The sequence below is a fragment of the Haliotis rubra genome, unplaced genomic scaffold (genome assembly GCF_003918875.1).
Source record: "Haliotis rubra isolate DU_JTF1 unplaced genomic scaffold, ASM391887v1 Scf106, whole genome shotgun sequence".
NCBI classification, from domain to species: domain Eukaryota; kingdom Metazoa; phylum Mollusca; class Gastropoda; order Lepetellida; family Haliotidae; genus Haliotis; species Haliotis rubra.
The window spans coordinates 893,027-913,752 of record NW_025764959.1 but is presented as its reverse complement, the minus strand read 5'-3'; the positions used below and the strand labels follow the sequence as shown (position 1 = coordinate 913,752).

Sequence of the window (20,726 nt, the reverse complement as noted above, 5' to 3'; positions counted from 1 at the left end):
ATTACTGCTGCCGGCATTGAGCTGGAGAATATAGCTCCTTCTCGTCTTCTTTTTTCTCCTCCTTGGCAATTGGTTAGGCCACAAGTTGACCTAATTCTGACAAAGTTTAAAAATCAGAAACTAATGAATTACAATATAAACAAGAGTATAATCAATTAAAAACTAAATATAATACATATAAATCCTTATTTACAGATGGGTCCAAGGACAGTGGCGCAGTGGTATGTGCCACTGTCATTGGATCCAGAACAATCTTCTTCTAGAATACCGGATAACAGCTCTATATATTTGCAGCAGAAGCAAACGCCAGCTTAACAGCTCTTAAATATTTTCAAAGGCGTCCTAAACATAAACAATATATAATCTTCTCTGACTCTCTTTCTTGCCTTCAATCTATTAAAAATCTATCTTGCAAACATCCACTTTTAATTGAAATAATCGAATTATATAATGATCTTGCTACTGGCCAATGCGACAACGTCTTCTGTTGGTAACCCAGCCACGTTGGCATTTCTGGGAACACAATGGACGATCTTGCTGCCAAGGCAGCACTACACAAATCTGTGACACCACTTATCCCATACTCTGATTACAAAGCTAGCATTAGAACCTACATCCGTGATCTGATACAGAAGAAGTGGAACACCCAAGTAGGTATAAATAAATGACATGAAATAAAACCTTATATTGGTTACACCTACGTGGGTTGTCAATCCAGATTTGAAGAGGTCATTATGCGACGATGTCGCATTGGCCACACTAGATATACTCACGAATATTTACTGAAAGGCGAAGATCCTCCGTTTTGCATCCCTTGTGATGAAAGAATCACAGTCAAGCATGTCCTGCCTGACTGTGTTGCATATTCCATCACAAGGGATAAGTATTTCAATGTCAAAACATTAAAGGATCTTTTTTATAATGTTAATTATCATGTAATAGTTGAATTTTTAAGAGAATTAGATTTGTTGACTGATCTGTAAATAGTTAAATATTTTATTGTTGGTAGTTTAGATTAGTAACTGAGATTGTTAGTGGCTGTGACCTCAAAGGGGGTTGAAGTAGCGTAAAATTATTGTCCTCCTGAGAGGGTAGGTAAGTCCCGAAACTTTCAAAGTAAAATGTAAATTTACCATATTTTAAACTTTGTATCTTTGTTCTTTTAACTGCCAGCTAAATTTCCCTACAATCGCCAGCGGCTGAAGGGATGGTGTAAATCCAACTGGGGTCCATGCAGGTAGCAAAAGTAATGTAAGTCCCCATGGTTCCTAGTATGGTGATCTACCTTCAGTTGTTGGCGATCTATATAGCCCGTGTTTTATACTGTATGGTCCTCTTTAATTGAAATGTTTTAGCTTTGCTCGCTAGTTTTATTCATATTTGTGATTCTCTAGTATTTTTACTGTCCATCGTCGACAGGTTTTAATCTTCAAAATGTTTTCTCTTTATTTTGTATAAATATCATCACGATATGGCTGAGATATTGCCGATGTGACGTTAAATATTAAGTCACTCACTCACTCACTCACTCCAGCCTTTTACTGAAATTTGTACAATTTAGTTCGTTTCAACATATAACTGGAATATTGCTGAGTGCGGCGTTGAACATCAAACCAACCAACCAATATTTAACAGTCTCATAGGTCCTGCGCGAGTTTTTAAATTATCAATATATTTATTGTCTGATAGTATAAGGAGACTATCTTTTTACAGATATAGCGCCAAAATGTATACAATGAACTTTCAATTACTGAGGTATCGATAAATTGTTATAGCTTTAACATAAATGTAGTAGGTTCTCTTTAATAATTAGATGCCTACTCAAGTCAACGGGCTGCCTGCCTTTCAAGCCAGACAAGTGTCATCGGCTCGTGTATGCTGTGTGCCAGCTACACAACCTGTGTATCAACCATCGCCTTCCACCCATGCCAGCCCTACCTGCAGAGGATGGCAATGACCAGCCATATGACGGTCCACTTAGAGATGGACACCAGACAAGGAAACGCTTGATAGAAAGCACTTTCAACTGACATATATGGTAACTTTTTACAACAGTTCATTTGTTTTCCTTGTAGATGTCTACATGAAATTTTTTTGATTTTTTTTTATAAGAATATAATCTTCTAATAAATTTAACAATGGAAAATATACGAAGTAAATGCATCATATGTTATGAATGTACACTGGTGATTTGATAAGGACTTATTGTATTTGTCAATAGGAACATTGCAAAGCATCATTAAATTGGTTCATTTTTTCAAATGACTGGGTTATCCAAAAGCACCAACTTCAACTTCATATATACATCAAATGAATGTGTAAATTCTATAACCAATTTCATCCAAACATTTTATTTCTTCAATAAAGTTAGTATCATTAAAATATCAAAATATATAATATTTTCAATCTTAATAATTAATTTCAAGGATATATTTCAGAATATGATAACAAGAGAATTCAATGCAATAACAAGTTCACCATATGAATAATCAAAATACATTTGTACCTCACAACATTGCAAGTTTGTCAATTGCCAATATCATGAATCATTGGAGCAATGTAAAATTAAATCTAGTAATCAATCAAAACATTATTCTGCAGATAAGGAAAATAGGTCTTAGGTGATAAATTTCATCAAAAGACACCACTGAACCATCTATGGAATGTTTCAGTAAAATATTCCGTAAAATAACAATTGGTGTTTGAGATATGTATGGCATAAACAATGACACGGATTGAGTGAAAAAACAATTTAGGGACATGTATACCCACTCCTTTGTAAGCGGTGGTACAATAAATAGATTCATTTTCACCAAATCATTATATCAGCAGACACAGGAAAGTTTTATTCAGTATTTTAGCCCATATGACCTATTACAGTACACATGTAGTTGTTTTACACTGTACAATATAGTTTAAATAGAAATATACATACATAAATGAACTTCTAATTGCAAAAATAATACAAAGTTGTGAACATAGGGAGGTATCTGTTTCTAAGACAATTAAAACTTTTTAAAATGAAAAGTACATGAAACTCATCCTTGACATAGCCTTCATTACATTAATGACATAAAATATTATTGTAATCATGAACATTTCTCTTTCTAAGATTTATGACATGAAAATTGTGTAATGATATTTGTAATGTAACATATGTTCTATTTGGGATTACTCTTTCTTAGTGTATTAATGATATTTGTAAGGTTCAGAAAGCTCTTAAAGTTCTAGCCTGCAGTTCAGGTACATATTTTTCTGTAACAACGAATGATTTCATACAAATTATTAACAACCATTGGCACTCGATAATTTAACAGGACAACTCTAACAAGCTTGAACTACTCACATCCCCACCTATGACAATATGGATTAATTTAATTTCATTCTTAGAATTTCTGACCCGTGATGGTCCCGGGTAAGAATTGGTCTTCAGTAACCCATGCTTGTCGTAAAAGGCGACTATGCTTGTCGTAAGAGGAGACTGACGGGATCGGGGTGGTCAGGCTCGCTGACTTGGTTGACACATGTCATCGGTTCCCAATTGCGCAGATCGATGCTCATGCTGTTGATCACTGGATTGTCTGGTCCAGACTCGATTATTTACCGACCGCCGCCATATAGCTGGAATATTGCTGAGTGCGGCGTAAAACTAAACTCACTCACTCACTCACTCTTAGAATTTCTTAATAGCAAAGTATTGTATATACATTCAGGAGTCAAATGTGATGATTGGTGAGATGGGATTTAAAGTCTGATGTGCCTGCCCTCTCATTCAGTGAGTATTTCCTTTTCAACTTGCAGGCGCTCTCTGTCGATCTGCTAGCGTTCCCGCATGATGGCCACCTTCTCCCTCTCAAGCTGGACCACTTCAGCTGCCTGGGCTGTACTGTCTCCTTACAAACACAACAATCATGTCATATCCACAATACATTTCCACTCTTTCAGATGAAACCATTGTTTTGTTTTTCCTTTTGTATTTTTTTACTATAAAGGAACTTACTTGCCATACTCATTGATTGCACTGTAGCTTGTAATTTGTAACTGGTATATCACATTGTTAACATATGAGACAATTTCATTTGTGAAAAAACTTACCATACAGTCATTACAAAATTTTACAAAGGTTTACAAAGGTTAATAATTACCATGTGTATGAACTTTTGTCTTTTGTTTCTTACTCAGAGGCCTTGAAACTACAAAGAAACTTCACACTATAACTGTTTTCAATGATATATTGCAGAATTTGAATGTAATAACATTAAATTTTTTTTGTGACCGCATCAAATTATAAATGCAGTACATACACTCTTCCAGTACTGTAAATAGTATTGAACTCGAACTTGGAAATATGGCAGTTAAATCTTGGAATTTATTATAATGTTAAGTATTTATAGACTGATAAACATTGTATTTGTCAAGAATGGACATATTTTCTATTTACTTTCATTGTAATATCACTGATCTCTCATTGAGGAACGGAGAAAGTGATATCACACTGAAAACACCAAATATCCTCTATATATATGTCTGGGGTATATTGTCCAATTTGTTTCACAACAAGTGTTTGCCACTGATGTGGCAATGTCCCCCGCCGCTAAAGAATGGAATATCTCTATTTACTACTTTTTATTTTTGGGTCACATACAAGATGCCTGAAATGACTGGTGTCTGCATAATCACCCAATGTAGGCTGTCAACATACTTGAAAACATTGGGTGCAATGTTTTATGAGATATCGCCTTTAACAAGCGGTCAAAGTGTCGTGGTGACCTTGAAGATAAGGTCACCCAAATAAACTGGTGTCTGTGTAATACCCCAATGTAAACTGTCACTAAATTTGATGACATTGGGTACAACAGTACATGAGATATCGCGTTAACAAGAGTTAAAAGTGTGAAAAGTGTCGTGGTGACCTTGAAAATAAGGTCAAGGTCACCCAAAATCAACTGGTGTCTGCGTAGTCCCCCAATCTAGGCTGTCACCAAATTTGAGGACATTGGGTACAACAGTCGATGAGATGCCGTGTTAAGAAGAGTTTATAAAGTGTTCAAAGTGTCGTGGTGACCTCGAAAATAAGGTCAAGGTCACCTAAATACAGTGGTGTCTGCGTAATCCCCCAATGTAGGCTGTCACCAAATTTGAAGACACTGGATACAACAGTGCATGAGATATCACGTTAACAACAGTTTGAAAAGTGGTCAGTGTCGTGGTGACCTTGAAAATAAGGTCAAGGTCACCCAAATCGACTGGTGTCTACATAATCCCCCAATGTAGGCTGTCAGCAAAGTTGAAGACATTGGGTGCAACAGTTCATGAGATATCGCGTTAACAAGAATCGGGACGTACGTAGGGACCCCGCTGAATACATAGTCCCCCGTTCCGCGTTGCGGCGGGGGACAACAAATCTAAACGAGCTAAATCTATAATTATCATGATTTGCGATGTGATATTATTACCTATGTCTGGTGACAATTGGAACGATGCTGGTGGATCATGCGGTGTTGGTGGTGCTGCTTGTCGAGGTGGAGTGCAGGAAAGGAGGATAGGTGATGTCCGGGTGGAGTCAACATTCAAACTGTTGCTGCTAGTTGAAGTCGAGGGAACAGCTGCATCACCCCACACACTGCCCAATCCTGAGAAGGCTGAAACTTAATGTTTTATATGTCAGAATACCTTTGCAAGTGTATTCTTTAAGAAAACATATATAAATTTATTTGGAATATTAAAGAAGAACTTGACACTTAAACAATGGTAAGTTCCTTGTTTGCAAATAATTTAGGGCACAACTTATCATGATGCACTTTATGCTATAGGCTATATTGTCACTTATCCAAAACGTTAATTTCACACATTACTTGGTGATCACTTGGATATCATAAGTGTTTTATGATAACGGATGAATACCTGACAAGTCTTCACTATCCAGCCCCCCTGTGCAACCATTGATTTGTACTGATGGAATGAGGGACACCACCTGTAAAAAATGAAATGAAATTCCCAGTAATTAAACAAAAGCACAAATTTGATTCGGAATATACACATTGTTACAGGCAAGACAATGCAAAAATTTAAAAACTTGATAGATGTGCAGGTATACAGTACAAAGAAGTGACAGTACCATGATACTGAAAATATCATAGATTTATACATTCTCATATCAACAACATCCAGTAATAAACAAGTTTTTAAATTCATAATTTTATAATTTCATTACTTAAGTTTCCTCATACACATATATATTTATGCAATATACCTTATACTCAATGTCACTCAGTGGAGATGGTGGTGGCCCTCCGCCGGTCTGGTATATAGCCTTCTTTAGGCTACCGGCTTTCCTCCTTGTGTCGCTCCTGTTCCAGATTACAGTACATTACATCAATTATTTCCATCTTTAAGATCATTTAGATTCAAATAACATTGATCTTGATAAATTCATTTCTTTGAAGAAAATTATCAGCCTGAAACTGAATTATTGTAAAACTAAATATGTACATTTTCAATTTTGGTAGACTTTTAGTAAATAAAATTATCCTTTTGGAGGTTAGTTCTTTGTTTCAGCTTGTTTGTCAAAGTTAAAGCCCCAGTACTGAAGGCATCCTTATAATATATTAGATAGGTTTACTCTTCTAATTTAGTACATGAATATTATATTTTATGTATTCTTACTTTAGAGTGGTCTATTTCTTTTTCACATCTTCTGATGAGCTGGTAGAGGACCCGCAAGCACTGACTCTGTGAACAAAATACAATAGGATTTCAACATTCAATGTGTACTTCACTGCAAACATTCTAATCTTTTCAAATCAATTATGAAAACTTTAGTTCCATGTAATATACTGTAAAACAGTATAATTTATTATCAAAAGAACGGATTGAATGAAATCATATCAGTACTCATGCAGAGCTCAGGATAAATTATCTAATGTCTTTCTGAAATTCACTCATCAAAATATTTTGATCAATAACATAAGCCATTACTGTGGGATTGCTAAAAATACAATCAGATAAAGTTATTTTTCGAGAGGAGAAATTGCAATTAGTACATGCCTGTGAAAATAACAAATTTAACTAAAATGACCAACAGAGCAAATGAGTCCTACTTTTACATTAATTTGTTTACATTTACGAGCAGGGTGCCGTTCCACTTACCGATCTTAGCCCTATGCCAATCGTAAACCCCTAAAATCCCAATCTTAGCGTGACGTTACGATCGGCATACTGGCTGGCGACCAGTTATCGCCGCGTAACAGTTGTCGCCGCTTCCTCGTTATCGCGCATGCGCACATCTGATCGTGTCAATTTCGTTCCGGCAATTTCGGAACGATCTTGAATATCCCAAACTATTTCCATGGTAAGTGAACCAAAATTCAAATCGATAGAAAAATGTTTGTTTTTCTCTAAACTTTGAATAGCGGGGTCGGGGGGATGTCACTTGATCCACATAGTGGGTGTGTAACTTTCATAAAAAATCCTAAAAGTTAGACCGACATATAAACTTGTGTTTTTAATTACAAAGCAATATTTCTTATAGTTTTTTATTGAATTTCACGTAAAAGATAATTACAGCACAATTTGAACATTTCTACGTATACGTTCTTGTCTCCGAGCGAGACAATCAGCTAAATCGCTGCATAGTCGGCGGTCGGCTGCAATGGCTAGCAAGCAGACGATTGTTTGGTACTCAAAGACAGACGATTGGCAAAAATGCTATTTAATTCTGATAATTAAAGTAGATTATCGTAGTGAATTAAGAAATAATGGCGAAAGTTCTAAAACTCACCTTTGACTTAAGAAGTTAAGACATAATTCCAAAGTTTTAGATGTCGGCCCGTGGTTTCCGCTGATCGTAGGAGACCACAGGCCCCAACTGCGGGTGAGAAAATCGATAAACTAAGCCCTGGTTTACTATCCAGCCCCCCCTACTATCTAACATGTAGAGGTTCATCACAGAAATATGGTGACATGATCGAAAGCAGGACAATTACGCACACATCAACCGATATATCGTATTTTCAAGGTCTCACAAATATCAAAAGCTTTTGTACATATCTCTGATGTGTGTAGGAGGCATTTGTTGGTTTTTATCAAATCGCCAAAGACCGAGTTGCTGTGCCGGAAGTATACTGGTCATCAGCGCAATCAAATTGGTTAATAACATGACAACAAATGCACGTGCGAAAATGAGAGGGAAACTCAAACGTCTTTCATCCAAAATGTCACTGTCTGATGTTTTATCTTGGTAAGAATAATTTTTTATAGAAGTATTTTTATAGAAACACATAATAATCCATTCATTCAGTGTAATGTGTTAGCCAATCAGATCGCCGGAGGTAGTGAAGTCAAGCGCTGACGACCTATTTTTGTATACTTCCGGCACAGCAACTCGGTCTTTGGCGATTTAATAAAAACCATCAAATGCATCCCCACGGAAAGCGCATGTATATGCCCCTACACACATCGGATATATGGACAAGAGCTTTTGATACTTGTGAGACCTATAAAATACGATATATTCATTGACGTGCGCGTAATTGTTCGGTTTTCGATCAGGTCACCGTATTTCTGATGAACCTTTACATGTTATATAGTAGGGGGGCTGGATGGTAAACCAGGGCTTAGTTTATCGATTTTCTGACCCGCAGTCGGGGCCTGTGTAGCAGACGACTGGTCCAATGCACACCACTTTATATAATTATCATCCGTATGGTAGAATGCATATGAACAGGAACAAAACCCAATTTAATTCCAATTTAGTTCACTCAAACAGCAGGTTACACGCTATTTGTAAGACATTGATCACCATGCAGAGATATACATTTGAGTGCCAGACTCAGTTCATTCGAACTTAAAATGCTACTTTCCGTAGGACAACTTTTATTAAAACTCTTCTTAGGATCGTCAGCTGTTGGATTTGAAAAGAAATTTCTTTTTATTTCAATTTACACAAAACCATGTTGAACAAAGTGTGTGAATATGTTTATGATTTGATAAGGTGAGGAGACAAGCAAGTTCACATGTCTACTTGGAACTATTTCCTTCAAATAAATATGAATTGGGGTGGATATTTTAATTAATCTTATGATATCATTACATTCATATACATGTTTAATATTTCCAAATTAATAATAGGATAATGTTTATAAGAAAAAATTTCCAAACATTTTCATTTATTCTATTTGTAGATGTTGACTGTTAAAAAAGTAAGGAAGCAATATGATCAAACGAATTTGGCCATCACATTAAAACATGTGGAGGCGGGGAAAGCAACTATTGCAGAAACTTCACGTATTTTCAACGTGCCACGTAAAACTTTGGATGATCACGTTAAGGGTAAAACAATGAAGGTGTTAGGCGGTAAACCAGGACCTCAGGCAATGCTTACAGATGAAGAAGAAAAACGTTTGACAAACTACCTAGTTTACATGGCTAACCAAGGCTTTCCATTAACAAGATCAGAAAGCAGATCATTCATAACTTCGATTATGTACAGATCTGGAAGACCCTCGTTGTAAGTTTCTAGGCATCCCGAGCTCCAAGAGACGCCCGGAACGTCAAGACAGGTGCAGGACAAGGATGTCTAATCAAACAGTTATGGACCAGTTCTTTAATCTTCTCGACCAAACAATGAACAGACTTGGTGTTACCGATAAACCGTCACAGATCTTTAATGTAGACGAGTCCGGCTTTTCTGGTAAGGAGATGGGCCGTGAGCGAGTGACCACAGCCAGGGGGAGCATGCGTACCAGCAGTCGGTCTCCACTTCAGATCACACAGTGTCTACTTTACTTTTCAGATGAAGTGGGCCCTGGGCCCATGGGTAATTAAACTTGTGGGACATTTGCCATCGTTGGTGGGTCATCAGAAAAAATCAAGGGAGACAATGCATTCACTCAGCAATTTTATTGACTTTGTCATTCAAATAGCTGTTCAGTTGTATCAATTAAAGTGTTAATTTAACCACTGCTGCTTTGGCCATAAAAGTTATTATCTTCTAACTCTGTTTTAATTTTGAGTAAGTAAAAATAGAAAACAGTTAGTCACTTTGGTAATACTGGGCACTAGGTAAATTTGTTCACATCTTTTGAAACAGTTTTCTCTGTTTCACTGACAGCCATTCATTAAGACTGTCCTCAAAATTAGTAATGAAATGTGTAGATGCAGTAAATGTCTCTGGGTCACAGTTGCATACATTGTTAACTTTTTGTGAACGGTGATGTCCATACTTTCATCAGTCAATATGCTTACAAACGGGGAACGGAAGAGCTTATTGTCCAAGTCTCTCCTTATAACCGATGCCAGCGCCGACACCATTTCGTTAGCTGTTGGAATGCTGGTGTATGTTGTATATCCTGACCCACAGCCTTCCCCAATTTTTAAATTCTCAATGAAAGGACAACACAGTTCTTTCAAAAGATTCATCAAACTGGGATACTTTTATGTGGGCAAGGCTTCCTTTACCATCCAAAGAACTACTTTCATACATTGAATTGCTGCCTTTTCTTTTTCACTAAGCACATGTTTCACTGCCATTTTCATTTGTCCCTTCAACGATTCAGCTTGCACGGCAAGTTTATGGTCGGCACCATCAGCGTGTCTCTTGAGCGTGGAAGTACGGAAATTATCAGTTCCATCAGTGAAAACATTATGTTTTCCATTTTTCAGACAAAGTGCACATTATACAGAACCGACGGATACAAACTTGCCATTTCGTTTGGAACGAACAGATCGATGTTTTGCTCTCAGTCTCAGTTTCAACATCTGTCGGCGTGTCATTGGCTTTTGATGGTTCCGTTTCAATGACTGAAGTTGAACTGTCATCACTTGACTTCGCAACGGTTTCGCCATTTTCTGTATCAGTTTCTGTTCTTGTTTCGAAAAACGAATATATTCGAGCCTGCCGCTTGACAGTAGCAGACGAATTCTCACCCGATATTTTATTTCACACTGACTTTTCAACTTCAGTTACCGCCCTTTGATATAGACTCGGGAAATACACTGGTAAGGGGCGTAACTCTTAATGTATAACGAAACAGCCTGACTTGAATAAGCTACGTATTCTAAGCTCCATGAATTGATTTAGGCAACGCATTAGATGCAAGAAAGCGTGTACAGCACTGCGGGGATTACGAATTGATCGCTCGAAATTGTGAAAATAAGTTATAAATATTAGAGTTGGAGAGGTATGTGTTTACATGATTGATACGAGTCAAAAAATTGTTTTATAGTGCGCCAATTAGACCCACGAGGTTAAGGAATAGTGCGTCATTTTAAACTACCATGCGCCAATGGCGCAAGGGCGCGGTCTAAATTAGACTCTGATTACATAGCAGCAACCGTCACAGTCTGCGCCAGTGGCCGAGTACTACCCACAATGGAAGTGTATGCAAAGTCCCTCCCACACAGAAATTACAAGGAGGGAGTGCCAGGTGACTGGCTATTCGCTGCGTCAGAATCCGGGTACATGGACACCTACTTATTTACAGATTGGCTCACCAAAATCTTTGTGCCAAACTGTGGCAGAGCAAGGCCTGTACTACTGATTTTGGACAATCACGATTGCCACTTCCAACTAGAGGTTCATCCTCCAACCTCTCGATGTTGACATTTTTGGGCCACTTAAAGCCAAAATCTCTGGTTTGGCAACCAGGCTCGGAATTGCCAATAGCCATATTCCTCCTGAACCATTCCATTGACCAAGTATGTTCCCCAGCGAGAGTCAAGGAATCGTTCAGGAAGACTGTGATCTATCCTTTTGACCCAGAGGCTATTGACAAGTCCCAGTTGTTGCTCCTACATTCATAGCTAGGTCATCTCAGTCAACCACCAATACACAACCCCAAACGTTCCAGACAGCCACACAAACGCAATCCAAAACGCCCCAGTCACAACCCCAATCATGTGCCAAATGTGTACATTTTCTCATAAACCCACTTGTTGCTTCTGGTCTTAATCCCCGTGTATCTTGGCACCATTCTGCAACCCCCAAGAGTCACAGTCCCAAAGAAAAGTAGCAAGGCAATAAAAGTTGCACGTGTAGTTACTGGTAAGGAATGGTGGAAAGTCTTCGGGAAAAAGAAGAAAGTGAGAAAAGGAGAAAGGATGACATTAAGAGAAAGAGTGAGGAAAGACAGTTGAAAAAAGCCGAGAAAGGGAGAAAATGTTGAGGGAGCAAAAGAGGAATGAAATGGTCATGTTGAGGATGGAGGTTCAGAGAGAGAAAGAGCGATTGAAAGAGGAACGTTGAAACAAAGAAAGGAAAAGAGAAAGAGAGCAGCGGAGCAGGCGACTGAAAGGAGGAGTGTGAGGAAAACAAAAGCGCGAGAGTATGAAGGGTATGAGAGTGAGAGTGATCACGAAAGCGTGTGCAAGAAGTGTGGCCTGCTGGATCCGATTGGTGAGAGTGAGTGTGAGACTGAATGGATAACGTGTGACAGGTGTGAGGAGTGGTTTCATGATGGTGTGTAAGGAGAAAGGATGGGGCGATTTTGTGCAATGTGTGTGTGATTGAAAAATAAACAAAGTAAAATTTGATGACTTGCAGTTGTTTAGTGCAGTCCGCAGGGCTCCAGATGAGGGACGTATCGGCGTATGTACGGATATAAAATAAGCACGATACGGAATGAAATAATTTAGAATAATTTAGACGTATTTATCTGAAAAAGTATTGTTTTATTGTTTATTGACCCGTTTACACAAGAGTAGCAATGCTGTGGTGCTTATATGAAACGAAACACAAGATTACTGATACTCCATTAAATTCCATTCAGTACTCTAAATGTACTCTTATTGTTTTCCAGGACTCCTATATTGAAAAAATAAGTACGTACTCCTGATCATGAAAATATATCTGGAGCCCTGCAGTCCAATAACATTGATATTAAATGATAAAAAAGAAATAATCTAATACTCTTAATTCTATTTATTATGCATAATTACAGCTACAAAATTCTAATAAAAACTTATATTTATGTTATCTACTTATCTTATTATCTCGCGATATTTTTTCTATTCCCCATCAATACAAGGGGATGCGGTGAATTAGTAGGCAAAACCGGTTCGTAGATGGTGCATTCGTAGGTGCATATAAGAAATCAATTAAGATGTAAAATGCAAATTATTTTTATGATGAAATTTTTATATTATGTATTTTGGCAATAACTTGTGTATCGAGTGATACTACTGATACAGTTCTGCCAACAAAACTCACTTTCAGGTCCACCATTAGCAGGCCTATTGTCCAAAAACAATATATCATGATTTGTTATGGTGGCTAATAACTTTGTCCGTAACTTACCATTTTCATCTTCTCACCGACACCCGACATCTGCTAATCTGCGCAGATTTCAATCGTCGTGAATTGAATTTGTGATGTACATGTAATTGCGTAGTGTGAACTTTAATAATAACAAAAAATACTTACCAGATCTGTTTATTTTTTCAAAGGACTGAGTCACTCAAACCAAAAATAATCCATAAAAATCATCCGGTTATTTAAATGAAACTTCGTTATAACATCGGCCACAACAAAACACAACGAACCACTTAAAATATTTTATTAGATTTAGTTTAGAATAACGTCGAAAGGATATCTATATTATTTAATGTTTGATAATATCAGTTTCTTTAAAGTTATCTTGTCTAGAAACGTCTACGAATCCACCGGAATATGCGTATACGAACGAGTTTTGTCTACGAAATTCACCAACAGCCAATAAAAGTTACCAATAAGAGAAAATACTTCTGTTGACAAAATCGGTTCAATTACATGGTTAAAACTTACATAATCTGACGTGATTTACATTGTGGTTTCCTTTCACTAAGGCATATCGACAAATTAAATTTCATATCATCCATTCAGTACGACCTGACAACTCCAAACAATTAAATGAGGTGAATAACGTCCATAAAATCAGCTCATATCAGCATTCGTCAACATTCACAATGAGAGTAGGTTTTGCTCTTTTACATTTCATTTTTTAAATTAAATACCATTTAGGAAATGTGCTCAATATGTCAAGGTTGGAACCACAATAATTTAATTACGAAATTTATGTCATATTTGGTAAATAACATGAACAATTCGGAAGTGGCGATAACTGTTCCTGTTAGTTGTTGGGAAAGCACAATATGTACTACCGCGCTTCCTGTTGACCGCGTTATAGAAAAACACGATCGGCAACTGTAAACAAGCAGGACACATTGGTGAATACGTAATCTTTCATCTAGATAACTTTTAATTCATTAGGTTAAGAAACTAATGAGGAAATCGCGAAAATGGCGATAACTGTTCGACAGCCAGTACCGTTCCACTAACCAATCTTACCCAATTCAATCGTAAAGTTAAGATCCAAAGTCTAAGTTGCTCATGACCAACTTAGTATCTCTAAAATCAATTGTAGAGAAACCACAAAAGTGGGTTTCATATTCTACGTGAAGAAGAGCGAGCATTTCACCGTGAACGTCCCCTAAAACCCCCATGAAATGAATCTGTATATTTCTGTGATGTAAACAAACACTGCACTGAAGCTTACAAATGTGAGGCTCTGACCACTATCGTCATGGGAACACAGCCGAGGGAGTCGGTGTAATACATTTGTACAACAATATTGCAACTCTGTACATAGCAAACCTTATCGGCCACTAGCAATCAGTGCGTATTACAGAGTGTAAGGTTGAGGATGCCTCGGCACGCCTTGTCTATTCTGATCGACAAGGTTCAGCCACATATTAGGCCTGATACCCAGCGTTCACACGCACTTGCCCCTGAAACCAAGGTGCTCACTACCTTAATATTGGCTCGAGGTTTTTTCTCAACGTTTATACTTGGTTCCAAAACTACTTCCATCGTCTGCTAGACTATGCAAAAGGAGATAACTCGTGCCTCGCATTTCTCTTCTCTCTCACGAAAGAGTCTAGATCTAAGCTTGGATCGGATCGTAACATCGGGACCGGCTACGATCGGCCGAAGATCGGTTAGTGGAACGGGTGTAACTTTTACCTAAGACGGTTGTAAAATTGGCGTAACTTGCTAACATTGATCTTAGATAAGATCGGTTAGTGGAAGGACACCCTGCTTGCGATCTATAATTAGTTTCACCTGTTTGATATGTCCCTCGAAATCTGTTGCTTCTTGCTGTTGGTCACAATGGATGAAAATGAGCTAAATAAAATAGATGTTTCTCCACCTCATCAACTAAACAATCGATCTCGTTCCGAGACCAGTTGACTTTTATCGGTTCCTTTTCTACGGTCGCCATCTCGCTTGAGCTTGACATTTTGACGTCTGCTCGGGCTTTTCCCAAAAAGCTGTGACGTCTTATGGGAATCCCCTTCGCTTTCCTATCTCACCGACTACCCCAGCTAGGATCTGTAGCTCAAATTAGGACAGAGATAGGATCGTTTCGAGAATGGGTCTTATCCTAACGTACGTTAGGATGTCCTAACTTCTGTCCTAACTAGTTAGGATCTGTCTTAGCTGGGACACTTTCGAGAATAGGCACCATGATCTTATCCGTACGGAGATAAAGGTCACACACACACACACACACACACACACACACACACACACACACACACACACACACACACACACACACACACACACACACACACACACCAGTAGCCATGGGTACTTGTCAACTTTTTGTACTCGATGCGGTACACCCGGAACACAACAGTTATGAGACGGTGACGTAACGACTCTTTTCGCCTTTTCTACAGAGATCACTTACAAAGGGACGTAATCCGAAACCTCCGAAAACAAATTTTTCGACATGCATTCGAAAAACTTCGTAACACTCGGAAATCTTCGGATATTTCCGTTTTTCACACCGGAAATCAAGTTAAGTTCGGTTTGAAGTTGTGTTCTTAATTTTTGTTCAAGTGTTTCGCAATGTTTTGGATCTGAATGTTATATATATATATTTACTCATTATTGACCAGTGATCCCTGATATGTCCTGACCAGGTCAAGTTGCTGTCTAAAATCTCAGGGATTTTTCGAGAGTGGAGAAACTAGTTCAAACTAGTAACCACTGTGTTGATGTTAAATTGTTCTGTTTCTTGTTTCCTTCATTTTAACATGATTAAAAGTTTTAATTAAAGCTTAATCAAGCATAGTGATTTTGTTGTGTTTTTGCTTTATAAATCAAGCATTAACTCGATAAAAAGTACTTTTTTATGAAAAGAATATTCTTGCAATATATTGCAATACCTATCGCAATATATGCTTTCGAATCGCAATATATCGCAATATGAAAATTCTCTGCAATACCCACCCCTAACCGAAAGCTATAGAACATGAACGAAAACATGAAGCGTGTGCAACGACAACATTTTGTTACAAGGTACTATCAATTTTCCTTCCTGGTCACAGTGTCAAAAAGGTTGGAGGAATTTCCCTCTGAATTCAAAATTTGGCTCTGATAATTTCACCAGATGGAATCCCGAACGAAAAGAAGACACATGTTCCTGTAGCAGCATTTGAGGTTAAATGTCCCTATTCTTGAGTCCTGTCAATTGATATTAGGTAGTATCTCCAAGGGCAAGCTTGAGCATGTACTAGTTGCGTGGATATGTGCGCTGTATCAATATCCCATAGTAATAATAAAAATAAAAATGGTGGCACTACATGTTAACCACGTTATCGTCATAGCATGGACTGAGAAAACAGCCCGTGTAATGCACCTTTGTTAAGACAAGGATATGGGAAATGGCGTTGAATATTCTTGACTTAACATTTGGAACAGACGTTAAGACATGTCCGTCAAAATTGACCCCATCAGTAAAAGCTTTCAAAGATCACAGTAAGAGTGAAGTCAAGGCACACTGTAGTTTGCTATGTGAAGACGCGTCCCTACATTCCTGTAAACCAAACATGGACTATCAACCTTGATGATAACAAATTCAAATGAAGATAAACTTGAAATATGTGAAGGAAGTTTGCTTATCATCCGCAAACAATTCCAAGCTGCAAGACACAAAGTTACTTTTGTGGCAGGTGACTTAAAGAGGATGTGATCCAAAGATCAAGTACATGGTGCACGTATTGGCTATTTCCTTCGAGGATACAGTCTACCAATCTGTGTCATAGGAAATATACTTCAGGCAAGGCATTCATACACCTGTTTCTTGCTTTGGCGGACAGTTCAGACTTGGGATGGAGATCCACAGGCAATCCTGGAGCTTCAAAAGCAGTTTTGGAACACGGTATACAAGCTCTCAAAGGCAGGAATAATAGCTGAATTCAAGACATACAAGCTGACACATATGTTGAGAGTAATCCAACCACAAAGAGAAACGATGTGCAGGGAGCCATCTTCAGCAGTTACTGTGTAAATTTACCACCAACAGCACAAACGTTCTCAGCTACAAAGACATTTGCGACAAGGAGAAGATGGGGAAATCAGCAACGAAAGAGAGCCTAGATATTGCCCAACATTTAGAAGATATTCCACTTGAATTGCTTAGCATCTATGTCTCTACAAATAACCAACTGCTGGATGTAAGTCTGCATCACAGCACAACATAATGATCATTATCCTATGCTAATTGGAAATTTGGCGTGATACTGGACAATTGGCGTCGAGGAGTCAAAATAAAGCACAACATGCTAGTGCTAGGTTTTCCAAACCAGTTGAATGGTTATACGTACCTGAATGTCATTCTGATAGAAATCAATGGAAACCAGGAAGATAGATCCATATCACCTCATGACCAGACATCGATCAGCTTTGTGCAAGGACAGTCTTAGAATTGGCAAAGAGCAATCTTGTCACAGTTTCAGAACAAGGAAATGCATAGCTGAAGATGGAAATGATTGAGGATCGCGTAAACATGCAGAGCACTGACTTTTGTTTGATTCCTTTCTTTGTCGAAGTGGAGAATGAACTGAGAGCCATGAAAGCTAACACGTCTTCTGCAGAAATGTGCAAAATGGTAAGTTAAAATGTGCTTGGCTGTTTATACATTTGTGAATATTCATGGAGGATTACTTTTTTATATATTACCTAATTTAACTAACAATCAATTAATGCTTCTGAGCAGTAACATTCAGAGAAAACTTATTGCTGTAAGCGGTCAAGTCTACTTTCCTACCAGTAAATGATTCTGCAGCAAGCACGATCAAGTAGCCAACCCGAAGTTGTTATTTTATCAATTTATTTCGTAAAATAGTATCCACGTTTTGGGCTGCCGGATGAGCCTTATTTTATACATTGGTACATTTTGTCCTGGAGTTGTGAAATATTATATGTCACAGAAATACAAACCTTGCTGATTTAGCATAAACAAGAGAATTCTAATTCTACTGTTAAAGTTGTGAACAACGATTGCACTTTCGTAATACTTCCATCTGTAAATAAACATGCAATTTCGTTCCAGTTAAGGTACAGAGAAAAGCTCTTCTCGTTTGTACCTGTGAAGGTCCGGGTTAGAATGAACCTTCAGTAACCCATGCTCGTAAAAGGCGACTAACGGGACCGGAGTAGTAGTAGGTGTCCCCATACCCGGAAAACGTCCAAGCGTTATTCATCTACATTCGGCAAAATCGAAACAGCTTTGATCTCTCGGGAGCGCGACCGCCCACACCCACAAAGTAAATAATCCCATCCCGGTAAGTAAATAAATACCCCGCGCCCGATGTAGCGGCTCGCCGGTACCCTCGGGCGCCACGCGCGCACGAGGAGAACCAAGATCAAACAAACTCCACCGCATATCCATCGTTCGCAAGGTTCTCGCTTGACCACGATCTGAGAAGCGAATATCTCGGATTAATACAGGACTTTAAACGCGACAAGGGCGAAGAACAGGTATATACATCGTCTCAAACCTCGTTGGAAGAACTTGTGAAAGAATTCTCATTGTGGAGCGCTAATCTTCGTTAGAAAAACTCAAATGTGGGAGCCGCCATGCGCTCCATGCATATTGTCTGTTACTAGCAATCATATATGATTGAACTTGAGAACTAATTTCATGTGAAAACAATAGTCATCACGACATTATTATGTACTACAAGTTACAAGGAAATAACTGAACAAGTTGGTTGTATCACATTATATTATAGTGTGTAACACGGACTCGACGGATGACATAGGTGACACTAAAATAATGTGTGTTGTGCATGTCAAACTTCGGAACTGCTTTCATAACAACATCATTATAGGAATAATACATATTATTACACTCCATCAATTGTATTATGGACAGCATGTATCTATCTTGTGTGAGGAGTTAATCAGTCTTGGGCGCTGAATTTCCCCACAGCTGACCTCGCTCCTTGTCAGAACAATTACTCGAAGGTTTGGGAAAGTTTTTCCGTCAACCACGAATTGGGTATCCCACCCTTTCGGTTCAAGGAACTATGAATCACCCACTGAAAATTCCAATAGATATGTTCCTATGAGACAGTGTTGTTTTTTGTTGTTTTGTTTTTTAATTAAAGAGTGAAAGTGAGTATGTGTAACCCGCGTGCGTGTCGGTGGGTGTGTATATTTAAAAAATGACCTAAACTCATAATGAGACGCATGGTGCTGTAAAGGACACATTATCACCAACGAGAATCAAGAGACATAAGAACAGTGTTTTCGGGTATATATCATGGACAATTGCATTTCATAAAAGAAAGTATGAAAATAGGCAAGTAACCTATCATAGGAGAGGACTATTACATCTCGTCAACCGATGTGTTAATATACATATATACATTTACTTTAACCATCACCGTCTGCATCGAGTTTTGTATCCATTGATTAGTCAACAGAAAACCAGAACATAGAATATAATTAATAAAATATCCTTTATTTATGAACAAACAATGGAAAAAAGAATGTATGTTTGTGTTGTATATTACATACACAATCAACAACATCTCAACAAAGACATAATATATATATATATATGTACATGTGCGTAACAACACCCTTAAAGACAAAACTGTGTTTAGATCGTGAAACCACAGAATAATACCAAAACACATACCTCAACACACACACACACACACACACACACTCACTCACTCACACAAACCGAAGACATGAATATGTATATTCATACACATAACAACACTCCTAAAATACCAATTATGACTAGATTGTGGAACCACAAGATAACAATGCTACGAACAATTGATATCTACTTAGCTCACATAAACAATGATACCTACAGTTTAAGTGTATGACGAGGAAGCATGAAACAAGTTAAACTAACAATGGAATGATGAGGATAATGTAGGAAAAGAGGGAAAACAAAACAACATCATTATATTTACAAGACATCACAATATACAACAATAGTAGAGAGACAACACGAACCGTTGAGAAAAAACACACAAAAGAAAAAAATCAAACGAAGAAGCGAGTAAGGTAAGGTAACTGATCAATGATCTGCGACCACAGAAACAAAACAAAAAACAAACAAAAAATGAAAAGAAAAAACAAATGTCACACTACTCTAACATTTACCAAAGCACGCGAGATACACTAATGATAAAACAACCCCCTTCTTGTTTACATGAAACTAATTGTACCCATAACGGTCGGGTTGTCTCCTGATGCGTGCAGGCTGCACGCGTTGTTGTTCCTGTTGCTGTTGTCGCTCTTGCCCTCGTACACCTGCTGCAGCAGCAACAGCGGCGCCTTCGCGCCGGCGGTGTTGATGGTGTCCGGCGACGGGCCTCGCAGCAGCGGGCTGACCAACTCCACCTCGTCTCACATCGCCGTTATTTCCCCG

The 20,726-nt window shown here is 38.1% G+C and overlaps 1 protein-coding gene and 1 long non-coding RNA gene across 2 annotated transcripts; one reads left to right on the top strand and one right to left on the bottom strand.

The window, feature by feature from the left end:
* Nucleotides 1-5,618: 5,618 nt before the first annotated feature.
* On the bottom strand, nucleotides 5,619-6,298 carry LOC124278113. Its single transcript, XR_006898988.1, has 3 exons — nucleotides 6,254-6,298; nucleotides 5,905-5,974; nucleotides 5,619-5,642 (listed from the first exon to the last, which is right to left on the bottom strand). It is a non-coding gene; the product is annotated as an uncharacterized LOC124278113 (long non-coding RNA).
* Nucleotides 6,299-8,213: 1,915 nt separating this feature from the next.
* LOC124277788 lies at nucleotides 8,214-12,535 on the top strand. The gene is given in 6 exon segments (XM_046713510.1): nucleotides 8,214-8,239; nucleotides 9,521-9,535; nucleotides 9,537-9,817; nucleotides 11,331-11,575; nucleotides 11,623-11,801; nucleotides 11,946-12,535. Coding segments are annotated over 6 exon segments (936 nt in total). The 3' UTR covers nucleotides 12,136-12,535.
* The last annotated feature ends 8,191 nt before the right edge of the window (nucleotides 12,536-20,726 follow it).